The sequence below is a fragment of the Sorghum bicolor genome, chromosome 3 (assembly GCF_000003195.3).
Source record: "Sorghum bicolor cultivar BTx623 chromosome 3, Sorghum_bicolor_NCBIv3, whole genome shotgun sequence".
Taxonomy (NCBI): Eukaryota; Viridiplantae; Streptophyta; class Magnoliopsida; order Poales; family Poaceae; genus Sorghum; species Sorghum bicolor.
The window spans coordinates 4,956,796-4,969,148 of record NC_012872.2 but is presented as its reverse complement, the minus strand read 5'-3'; the positions used below and the strand labels follow the sequence as shown (position 1 = coordinate 4,969,148).

Genomic DNA, 12,353 nt, shown 5'->3' with positions numbered 1-12,353 from the left:
TTTCTCCTTAAGTGATAAACGACAGCTTGGTTCTCGAGTTCTTGGATACCCAGTAACACTTTATTTGCGACCAATAACTTATCTCAAGTTTCTTCTGAGGTGCTGTTTCTTTCCTATCAAACTTTTCTGGATTGTTAAATATCAGCTTATCCGATCTTGCTTACTGGCCTGCAGCAGATGAGCATAATTCTTCACTGCAAATAACAATTTTGGAAGGATCAGCAATAATAATTCTGCATGACGTAAGAACAATAAAGGATTCAGGACCAAGAACCCACTCAGACACAGTTACAACTTACAAGTAGATCCTCCGATACCTTATTGGGCTCCATCTTTTCTCTGAACCATCGATCATGTTAAAAGGCCAAGCAGATGGACCAAAAGGAAAAAGTGTTTTTTGAATCGGATATTTTCTTACTTGGTGGGTCCCTGACAAGAATGAAAGAAACATCAGAAGTACTGTATTACCATAATATGCATGAGGCTTCATTATGCTTTACCTTTCGCACTTTGAAAAGTTCAGTGCCCTCATCATCATGCATCAATGAATGATCAGAAAAGAGATCATGTGAGGAAGGAATTGCTTCTTCAGAGCAGAATAAGGGTAGTCATAATTTAGTAACAGTGAGACAAGCATGCAATGAAATCCTACTGTTAGGTGACTTAGTCCATAACATAACAAAAGAGTAGAATCCACCATTAATTCCAAGAATCTCATATACTCCTATGTCAGATACTCAGACCGAATATTGAAAATGTTGCTCAAGCGAAATATGTGCAAAGATCAGACCGAATGCGCTGTTGAATCTGTCTCATATAGTCATATGCCATACAGACGATGGCTATGCGAGCATGAAACGAAATTTACGCGGCAAAAGATTCACGCAATATTAAAACACTGTTTACACGGGAGAAGAGATCTCAGTACATAGGGTACACCAACACACAACGATGCATGTAGTTTGAGCTCGATCAGCCCCGCTTGACGGGATCGAAGTTAGAGACGGCGACGACGGCGCCGACGATGGCGACGAGGACGACCCCTCCGGAGACGATGCTGAGGAGGAAGTTCTTGAGCGACGGCGAGATCCCCGGCGCGGCCTCCGCGACCTCGGGAAGCACCAGCGCCGCCGCCACGGCAGCCGCGGCCGCCCACTCCTTGGCCGGGTGCTGCTTCTGTTGCGCGGACGCCCGGACGACGACGGCCATCCTCCTGGCCGCCGAACGACGCGGCGCGAGGACCCGGAGCGACGACGCGTTGCTGCCGGCGCAGAGGGGCTTCCCGAGCCCCTGGGCCACGGACAGAGACGCCGCGACGGCGGTGGCGGCCATGGGTCAGGCGCTTGCTCTGGGGTGTGTGCGGACTGCGGACGTGTGGATGGCAGGAGCGGGTGGGGGGGGAGAGAGAGGGACGCAGATATGAGTAGATAGGATGAGCTGGAAGGGCGCCAGGTCAGCCCGCTCGTCTGACGTGGGTGGCCACCCTTGCGCCAAGTGGCCGCGCAGGATAAGGTCTTATCGCGCCACCTGGTGCGTAGTTGGAGTCTGGAGATGAGAAGCAGCCAAACAAGCAGAACGCAACAAATGCTAGCGGCATGTTACAGATTGTTAGTAAAACACAGCTACACGTAATGACCGTCCTAGAGTTTGAATGCCAACCATTATTCAGTCCGGTCTGGTTTTGTGTGCATTTGCAATACCAATTCAGTCGTTTTCAACACGGTTATATATATAAAAGAAAATGGTACCAATCCCTTTTTTCTTTTAAAAAAGGGTTGCCATAGCAGGGGCCTGTCAATGGTGGGAGTTGTTCAGAGTAGAAAAGGTCAGGTGAATCTGATTGCTACATTTATGTAGCTTTTGAGTTTTGACGAACTTTCCTTACAATATTAAGAAGTCTAATAGATTAGCATTGTATAACGACCCTCCCAGAATCACTAACCACCAGTACTTCGCAAATCCATATTTCCAAGGGCATACAATGAGGCAAGATTATGGTGAAAACCAGCACTAAAAAAATAATGGGTGAAGAAAACATTAGTATTTTCAAACAGACACTACAAAAGAGCGAGGTGCCCTTAAATGAGGGAAAGTACACGGAGGAACTCCTTAGACGCATGTAAGTGCTTGCTCCTGCATTTCACGAGTTCCTTCCTTACATTGTCATTTCCTTCCCCTGATGCCCTGATGTGAATCTGCATGAATAAAGCTGTATAAACTTTATTTCTGATTTCATGACTCACGCTCAAGTCATTTAGAACACGAGAAGACAGAAAATGGAAAGTCCATTCCGGCTGTTTACCTGTTAGACGCTTTTTGGAAGGACATGAGATCCATCCTCCACTATCCTAAAGTTTGTATCCTGTATAAAAAGCATATTTGAACTTAATAATATGGAGGAGTGCTAGCAGAATATAATATTCATGATATAAGGCTGGCATCAGCATTTGATAAGTTGCCACAACAATTATGCACCAAATGAAGTTGCACGCACCGAAGTATCTTTTAGAATTCCTACCATTTTAAAATGAAGCAATAAAACAGTTTTTTCCTGTGGTGTAGTTCAGAGTATTCAAAAAGTAGAGGTGAAAAGCAATATAGAATTAAGAAGACCTGGCCGATCTAGACTATATTACCTTAAGTAGCTTGTCCTTCATCGGTGTAGGCACCACTATCTTCTGAATACAAAGCCGCCGGAGAACACGTTGTTCAAGCATAAACTGATACTGAACATCACTGTTGTCAGGTGACACGCTCGCTACGATCTTCTTCTCAATCCCCATCTCCTCTAAATAACAGCAAACATATTAATCACGTGGTTGTTGTTTTTTCCTTTTTCAGTTGACATACGAAAGAGAACAGGCAATTGGGGAATGAACGACGAACCTCCAATGAAGGGAGACTGGAACATAGCATTTAGTTTAGAATGATCTCCAACATCGTGAATCTTGTTTCTTGAATGCATCGAAGCATCAAAGCTAACACCAGGATTATCTCTAGTGATGGACAATGAGAGAAACTCCAGTAAATATATGAAACAGACAACATAGAAGAATGGAGAACAATTGAGGGACACACTGCTTACATCTTTTCCCTCTTTAAAGGTATGACATGATTACGAACTTGGAACAATTCTGCTGAGGTTCCTTGAAGACAGCTCAAGTTTGCAGGAATTTGTGTTGCTACTGCTGAAGTTTTCTTCTGTGCTTCAGAACAATTGAATGCTTCTGAGACATCAGAACATGTTTCAGTCCCATTAATCTCATTCCTGTGAACTGCAGAGAGCTGACATGTTTCTGTCAATATCTTAGTATCTGGTTTCTCAGACGCTTCAATCTCGACTTCTTTCTTATCACTATCTTTTCTTGCAAGCACACCACTGAACTCAAGACCAGCCTGAAAAGTGTCATTGCAAACATAGCTATCCGCCCAAAACGTGTTTGGTTCTGACTCCTGGAAATTGAAACCAGGACTGAATCCATGCCTAAATGAATCCCTGCCAGAAGGCTGTGAGCATGTACCGTGTCGATCGACAGATTGTCTTACAGAATTTGCTGCTTTCTCTGCACAGAAGGTGTCTGCAGTTGAACTGCTGAAACTTGGAAATCTAACTTCTTGCTTCTTCTCCACCTTCTGTCCAAAGAAAGTGCTCATATCAATGTCACTGTGGAGATTCTTGGTCTGAAACGGGTTCAATAATTCAATTTTATCATGAAACATATCTGAAACAGGCTGCTGCAAGTGAATTTCATCTTCAAAAATAGGTTTCTCTGGTCCATGATAAATAGAATGAACTTTTGAAGCAGGCCTCTTTTCAGTTGACTCCACAGTTTGATACAGGTTCAAATCTGGAGCAGCATTGAAAGAAGATTTATCCTTTTGCATCATTGTGCAACTCGATTTATCAGTCAGTCCAGTGGTACTCTTTAAATGGGAAGTAGGAGAATCCCAATTGGAAAATTTCTCGTTAAGTGATAAGCGACATCTTGGTTCTTGAGTTCTTGGCTGCCCAGTAACACCTTGTGACCAGTAATTTGTCTCAAGTTTCTTCTGAGGTGCTGTTTCTTTACTATCCAACTTTTCTGGACTGTTAAATAGTGACCCCCCATGAAGAGGTGCATCCATGTTTGGAATATCCAGCTTATCCAATCTTATATGAAACTCATCATTCTTGTTCATCTCATTCTTCATTGATGGTGATGGCTTCTTGCACGTTCTATCCTTCATCGCTTTGATCCCAAAAAAAGGGGGTAAAGATCAAGATATAGCTTTTCCATATATAATCGCTAGTCCGCTATGAAATGCACCCTATAAAGACTGGCTAGTCTTGGATGAGATAAAAGAAGTCAATATCAATAGTAAAAATGACTGACCTGCAGCAGATGTGCATGATTCTTCACTGCAAAGAACAATTTGGAAAGGATCAGCAACATATTCCTAGAAATTTTGCATGGCATAAGAACAATAAGGAACCAGGAGCCTAGAACCCATTCAGACACAGTTACAAGTACATCCTCTGATACCTTATTGGGCTCCGTCTTTTCTCTGAATCATCGGCCATGTCAAAAGACCAAGCAGAAGGACCAAAAGCGCTATTTGAGTTGGATATTTTCTTACTTGGTGGGTGCCTGGCAAGAATGACAGAAAGATCAGAAGTATTGTATTAACAGAATATGCATGAGGCTTCATTAGTTCATTATGCTTACCTTTCCCACTTGAAAAGTTCAGTGCCCTCATCATCCATCAATGAATGATCAGAAAAAAGATCGTGTGAGGATGGAATTCCTTCAATGAAATTTGAAACACAGATATTTCAGACCACAAAAAAAGGGTAGTCATAAGGTAATAACAGTAAAACAAGTATGCAATGCAATCATACTGCTAGATTAACTTAGTCCACAACATTAAAAAAAATACAAAGAGAATACACAACTAATTCCAAGAATCTCAAAGATATCAGAACAAAAACCGAACAACAGGAATGAAGAACACCATTTTACAAGTATGCTAGGTGGTGGACTAGTGACTGATGAGCTAAGAACTAGTGACGCAAGTTTCAAACGCAAGTGTGGCACCTGGTGCACAAATCCAACGACTAATTCAGCTGCCAATATATTTCCGAAAAGCATTTTAGAAATATCACTAGAAAAGAAGCATTGCATGATTGTGGGACACTGTTTTACAGCCTACTTCAACCATGCTAGGTGGGCCTGTTGCTGATGAACTAAAAAAAAGGTAAGGCAAGTTTTCAAAAGTTTGGCAACGTACCAGAGATAAGTAATGTTCTACTAGTATTGAGAACTTAGGAGAGATGAAATCTTGATTACTTCAGCATCACAGAATAAGTGCACACTAGCTAGAAATCGATTGATAAGGTTGAGCAAAACTAATAGGGAATGCCCACTTTTTTCGTTACAAGAATGTCAATGATCTGTGAGATATGGGAAACAAAAAACATAGACAAAACTCTAACCTGTATTCTCAAATACTGTGCTAGATCTTGTTGAGTTTCTGCAAGAAAAACTATATTATTTGTACTCCATGGAATATGTAAGGCCTATTAGATAAGCCTATGTATATGTGGAGGAGTAACCTTCGCTCTGGAGAGTATCCATCTTTAAATCCATAGTCACTTATATCAAAATGTTTCTCTCTTTGAGTAGGAAGATGATCCTCTGAATTAAACTGATCTATCCTCCAGAGTCCATCATAATTCTCATCAGCAAGATTGCCATCTGATCTATTATGCTTTGCTGTTCAGAACAAAAAAAAAAAGTAAAATCACGAACATACAGAGTAATATTTTCTTAGGCCACAAAACCTGTGTTGTCACTCATGAGACTTCGTAATCTACCCTAATAATGCACCGAGTTTTTCTTTCCTACCTCCACACCAGAAAACGTCCCCCGATGAGAAGCCCTTCCTCCATCCACCCAGAAAAGTGTACACCGAAACACAACTTCTTTAAAATGGACTGTCTAGATTTAGCGTGGACATTCTCTCTCCTAACTCAAATCCAAGGGCCAAGATTGCTTGTGTCAACCTCCTCAGCCTCTCCCATCCGCACCCATCGAAAACCCAAAGAAATTGATTTAGCTAAACTTTAATTGATGAACTATATATGTTGTGTTTAGATGCTTAAGTGTTTTCCGGATAATATACATGATCATAAACAATCGTGTGTGACTTAAACCATCGAAAATTGTTGTTGCCTGCTGGTTGTTTTCAAGTGCATCCTTGAAATGAAGCCATGGCGTTAGCATGGGCACTATACTAGTAAGATGGTAAGCAGAACTTACATTGCCAATCTTTTTCAGCTTGAGGTTCGTAAAACATGTCCTCGTCCTCAACATAGAGGTCAGCATTAAGGCTCTTAGATGAATCCGGTAAATAACAGTTAAACTGTTCCCTCCTTTCATAGTCAGTTTCCTCCAATATACTGCCCATTTTTGCTGATGGTCTTCGCTCCTTCAGCATCTTGATACTGGTAATTGAATCCTGTTAAAAGTGATACAAGAAAAGTATCTGCATTATTACAATGAAATGGTCCAATTCAATTAACATCTGGATTCCATAAGAAATTGGTTCTGAATTTGTCATATAGTCTAATGAGAAATGACAACCGTATAAGCTCTATAAGGAGAACTTTCCTCCAAGAAGCTCACCGAAGAATTCTGAGGTAAGGAAACGATACAAAATACTAAAATGAAAGGAATTGACAGCTTGGATCCACCTTAATTACCAAAAATACATTTTTTCCACAGGCATTAAGGGCCTGCTTGGATCACCTTTGGGTTATTAGAATCTGGATCGTTAATGGGATTATAATAATCTAGATTATAGATTATAATAATTGGGTTGTTTGGATCCCTGGATTAGATGGTCTTTTGAGCACCTATAATCTCCTATCAGAAGGTCTGAGATGGATTATAGGATTCCAATAATCTGTTGGTTGGATCACTTAGAGAGTATGTTATCTGATTACTACTAATCCAAAGGTGATCCAAACAGGCACAGGCCCCAAACATCTCTTAAGATTCTTGCCTGCCTATTCCTTTTTTCCCCCAAAAAAAGAGAGATGATTTCAAGGAGTAAGGCATTTGAAACCTCACCAATGCCTTTGTGACATCAAATGGGATAGATCGCTTTGCTTTATGTAGGAGCCGCGTGGGCTTTGGAGGTAAAGGTAAAACCCTGTGTAACCACATTAAATGCAATATAGTTTAGATTTGGATATAGCACTGCACCTGTGTGAAAGCCATGGGCATGACTTGTATCACATGATAAGAATGTTTGTTGTTCTCAAATGTCGAGACATTGTGATTTACCTTAGCTATAACCAATGTGAACAAATTAGACCATTTAGACAACAACAAAAAAAACTATCTGAACTGGACCAGTTGATTGTTATTCTCGGCCTTAAGGGTAAGATATGAATACTGATGGGCTTGATTTCAGCGACACAAATGAGCCTCTGAGGATAATATCTTTAATTGCAAGAAATTTGTTCCTTGAGGCAAATAAAATAACACTTGTCCCATGATTATGGCACTGTTTGCACCTATGGTTACTTTGTTTTGGAGAAGTCTCAAACCAACCATTGAGAAATATCCACAAACAGAAACCATTTTCTGTAAAACTAACACTGCTTATTATTTCAACTTCATCCCACCAGATTAACTTTATATAGATGCAATATTCATATTAGGCATGTTCTACTTAACAGTTTAAGTTTTATCACTCAACCTTTTGGCTGGTCGTGGTGAATGCGGAGGCGTTTCCATCTTGATATGACCAAGGCCTGAAACAGAAGCAGATGGATATCTAATGAACCATTACAATATGTTGTTAAAAGAGATAAAAGGCAGTGAACTAAGGTTGATCAGGGACAATAATAACAACAGGTGCAGCACAGAACTCATACAAACTTCACAACCAAAAAATTTGCTATCAAATCCTACTATGATGAATGAAACAAATGTTAACATAAGGATGCAGTTTAGGTGCAAATCCTTGCAGAATGTATATTTAACAATACATCAGTATATTAAAAGATATACATGCCCACCACCACCAGAATTTGAACTTTAACTGTGAAGTGATCTGCAAGCCTGCATAATATTTCTTCCACTAAGCACAGCAAACTGTCCATTTTCATTTCACAGCCACTAACAATTTTTTAGGAGTAAGCAGTTAAACAAATAACGATTGTTCTTTAATCCAGACAATATGTCATTGAGACATGCACCTTTAACAGAAAATGAAACATGAGGCTCATGGACAGGTCGTGCGGTCGACGTATTCTTTGATCCCTCGTAACTGACCAAATCAATGAGTGAAATTTCTGCAAGTACAAATCATAGTCAAACCTGAGTTTCAATGATATATAACAAGTAGATCAATCTCAGGCTCTCAGCAATGCAACTTACAAATCAATACATAGCAAAAATGGTGTTTACAAATAAACTCCTCAATTACACAGCTACAAACATCAACTGCTCCTTTCTCCTCTAGTTCCAAGCAATAACTGCTAGCAAGACTAGGATTTCTACAATACAAACTTTTATAACTTTGACCACGAATACATAGACTTACGGAGATTCATGACGTACAATAGATTCATCATGAAAACTGATTTTATAATATATAATCATCCTTTTTTTGAAGATTCATATTCTTATAGAAATTTCTAGTCAAAGTGTTGTCTCGTAGACCATGCCTACATGCCAATGTCCTAAATGTAATACATTTGTGATTGGATGGACTACTATTTAAAGATTTTTTTTCAAATAGTTGGACAGACTTGAATGGTAATTCAATCAGTAGGAACAATACAGATGATTTGTAACAGTGAAGGAAACATCACCACTTTGGAGTTCCAGATTTTGATTTTTCTGCCTGGTGCTATAGTTTATGGATGGGGACATTTTACAACCAAGAGGATCTTCATGATAATTAACAGCTGCTGCAACATCTTGATGACCAAAGGGTGAAGACAATCTGCCAATCCACAATACTGTCATATCATAAAACAGGCCAAATGCAGGCACATTCTTACCATACTGTGTGGAGATACTGACCTTGGTTGAGAGCCTGCAGAGTAGAAGAGAATTAATAATTTACGACAAACTTTACTGTAACGAAAGGGCTCATTACACACTTCACAAACTAATATTATCATAAAAGCTCATTCTTCTTTTAGCAGCCAAAGATTCAACAGAGGAAGACATTTATCTACAACTACCTCCAGTACAAATTAGATGCCATCCTAAAAACTGTCCAGCCAACCTTTTAAAATTTAGGCTATGAACTAATTAGGGGAGAAAAAGTTCATCCAACATTTTTTTGTACCTTTTGCTACCATGTTAAATACAGAGATAGGAAAAATTATTGATCAAAATTACTTTCTCAAAACCATAACAGATTCCTATTCAACATGTAGAAAAGACTGGAGGGACCAAGGGAGTGCCTAGTCTGTTAATTTTATGAATCCATATGTTGTTGACAAAGTGCCTATGTCAAAAAATTGAAATACCGTATGCACAAGAAAGTAGTATATTCTTAATTAGTTTACTTGACTGTTTGCACAGAAATGGCACCCTCACCTGCTTCCGTCATGTTGATATTGCATAAAGAAGTGATCATCTTCATCGCCTCTTTAGGAGAAGCGTCTGAAAGAGTGCAATCCACTTGTGGAATAGCTCCCTCTATATCTGATATGGTAATAAAACAATTACACACAAAAAAACTGTCAAGAGTGATACTACTTGTTCTACTTAGCCAGACATTCCAGATATTATACTAGAAGGGTAAAGTGATGAACCGCAGAAAATAAAGTGCTCCACTGAGACCTAAAAAGTTCGAAAAGATATAGGAAACTTACTTGTGGATCCATTATGATGATTGTTTGGAGTTGCCAGATCATTGATGTTTCGAACATCAAGTGATCGATGCTGTTGATCATGTGAAGCTTGATCCCCTGCTACGCCATCCTGATACTGCAGCTCTGGTCGCTGCTGTTGCCGTCGCTTTTGTTCGAAGTACTGCCTCTGTCTGCCACACATTTGTTTGAACAAGGATGATGCTCAGTTCCATCGATGCACCACAGTATGAACTTTTACTAACTGAAATCAGTGAAAGTACCAAAATTACCTGCTCTGTGTTGACTTCCTGGACTGCTCATTTCAGAGGCAGGCCAAACGAGCAAAACGCAAAACCACCCAAACATAACCAAATGTTAGCAGCATGTTACAGATTGTTAAAAACACGGCTACACGTAATGACCATTCTAGAGTGTGAATGCCAACCATCAACGGCCAGTTACAAAATTGAAGCACAAAACAGTCGAAATCGTACTGTTTACCCAGATTTAAGTGCCGTGAACCGTGAAGTATAACACAAATCTAAGGTAGAAATGTGGATACTCACGGCGTACACCTTCCTCCTCGAACCGCCCATCCATTGCAGCATCGCGAGCAAGCGGTGAGAAATCACACAACTGCGAAATCAGCACGGGGAATAAACTCAGAACGCGAAATTTCAGCGGTTAAATGATCCAAGGGGCGGATCCAGTAAAGGACATGATTGTACACATGTAAACCCGATAACTTCTGAAAAAAAATCGAAGGATACATTTAACCGCTGGAAATTAGGGTTTGGGTGCTCTGTTTCGCGCAGCAGGAAGGCTAAATGAGGGGTGGGCATACCTGGTGGGTGCTCGTCGCCGGCGAAGGGCCCGACGGAGACCTCGGCACTTGGCGTAGGGAGGCGCGGCGGTCGCCCACGACGCCTAGTCGTCGCCAGTCGCCACTAGAGAGAGAGAGCGCGCGCGCAGAGTGAAAGGGAGAAAGAAAAGGCAGCGGTGAACGCAGTCCGAGTCCGATTCTGTAGCAGGCCTGAATTTCTGATCCGGGCAGCTGTGGAGGCCCAGCCGTCCAAAACACGTTGTCTGCCTCGAGCTTGAGACTTTTTTTTTCGTTTTTGATTTTGCTTTTTTTCCTTATATTTAAATTTTTTTTGGAAATTTAAAATACGGCCATTGCTTGTTAGAAATATTTTTATTTTATATATTTTTAATAAATTAAAAAAACTAAATAAAACATTGACTAGTCAACATATTAGATTGTTTTGTACAATCATGAAAATCACAAATAATAATAGTATTGTGTTTTTTTTCTATCATGAGCATTCTCAAGCCGAGGCACTAACAGACATAACTTTTCTATGGTTGTCTGGCCAGAAAAAAACCATCAAGTTTATAAGCGTTTTTCCCATGCGAATTGTCTAGGACACCAACCAAATAGGCTCTAGAACTAGAAGACAAGCATAGGGCAGTGATCTTTTCGGTTAGTTCTTTTGACCACTTCCACAAATCAAATTAGGGGACATAAATACCCAAGATCATTGTGACCTAACTTATAGAAAACCTTCAAAACAAACTTGTTAGTCACAAACGATACAATTGTCTTTAATCACCTAAACACTTACCACTTGTATAGGGGCTAGGATGTTAAAAAAACTGACTTGTTTTGAATAAAATGACTAGCAAATGTGTTTATGTGTTGTGACGGAACCCAATACTTCTTGAAATTGGACTATGTATCATTGTTGGATGTGAGTTGTTCTAATTTGTATAAGCAAAAGTAGCGAATCCAAGTTACACACAGGACACAAAGGGCGCGATGACACTTAGGGTAATAAAAAAGATGAAGGAAATAATCACTTCTTCTGTCTTTAATATTAGATATATAGATATAAATATACAACCCGTTTCTGGAGAAAAAAGAAAAGAAAAGGTGATTGATTCACGAAACCGATGAGCTTTTCTCTCACTCCCCCCTCTCTCTGTCTCACATCCACATCATACAAATAATATATAGTGGCATGAGCCCCATGTACTTTCGCTAATGATTTCAGGTCTGGCAAATTTTGTTTGAAAACGAACTTCACCATTTCACCCCATGTACTTTCGCTAATGATTTCAGATCTGCCAAAAATTTGTTTAAAAACGAACTTTGCCATTTCACCGATCCATGACTTCGTGCTTAAATATCATCTAACAATTCCCTGTCGCCTGCCATTGACATTCCAAACGAAACTGACGAGGATACAATTTTGATGATCCTGTTGTAACCAAGAGGGTAGTTAACATCTTCTGAAATATTGCTGTCAAAAAAAAACATCTTCTGAAATATCTAAAACCAGTTCCTCGCCACACTCCATGGCTGCCTTTGTCTTGTCGCCAACCAAACAGCTCACAGGTTTTTCTGGCGCCACCACAATTGTAGTGTGGCATTTGGTGGCCGGAACCAAAGCATCTGTACTGTACTAAGCCATTGATCTCAATAGCTTCG

At 40.1% G+C, this 12,353-nt stretch overlaps 2 protein-coding genes across 4 annotated transcripts; both read right to left on the bottom strand.

The window, feature by feature from the left end:
* LOC8078499 lies at positions 773-1,408 on the bottom strand. The gene has a single exon (XM_002455080.2). The coding sequence runs from the start codon at positions 1,330-1,332 to the stop codon at positions 973-975; it is 360 nt and encodes a 119-aa protein (XP_002455125.1). The 5' UTR covers positions 1,333-1,408; the 3' UTR covers positions 773-972.
* Positions 1,832-10,853, bottom strand: LOC8078497. 3 transcript variants are annotated; one of them, XM_002455078.2, is made up of 21 exons: positions 10,707-10,853; positions 10,364-10,498; positions 10,153-10,175; positions 9,884-10,053; positions 9,606-9,713; positions 9,081-9,093; positions 8,867-9,000; positions 8,249-8,344; positions 7,747-7,801; positions 7,113-7,194; positions 6,300-6,498; positions 5,594-5,753; positions 5,474-5,511; positions 4,707-4,785; positions 4,524-4,628; positions 4,374-4,399; positions 3,086-4,229; positions 2,887-2,996; positions 2,637-2,788; positions 2,303-2,362; positions 1,832-2,195 (listed from the first exon to the last, which is right to left on the bottom strand). In XM_002455078.2, exons 5-20 carry the CDS (start codon positions 9,649-9,651, stop codon positions 2,306-2,308), a joined length of 2,496 nt encoding a protein of 831 aa, XP_002455123.2. In that variant the 5' UTR covers positions 9,652-9,713; positions 9,884-10,053; positions 10,153-10,175; positions 10,364-10,498; positions 10,707-10,853; the 3' UTR covers positions 1,832-2,195; positions 2,303-2,305. The 3 variants fall into 3 exon arrangements, with proteins under 3 accessions (XP_002455123.2, XP_021312596.1, XP_021312595.1); XM_021456921.1 differs by having other exon boundaries at positions 1,832-2,209; positions 10,429-10,498; XM_021456920.1 differs by having other exon boundaries at positions 10,429-10,498.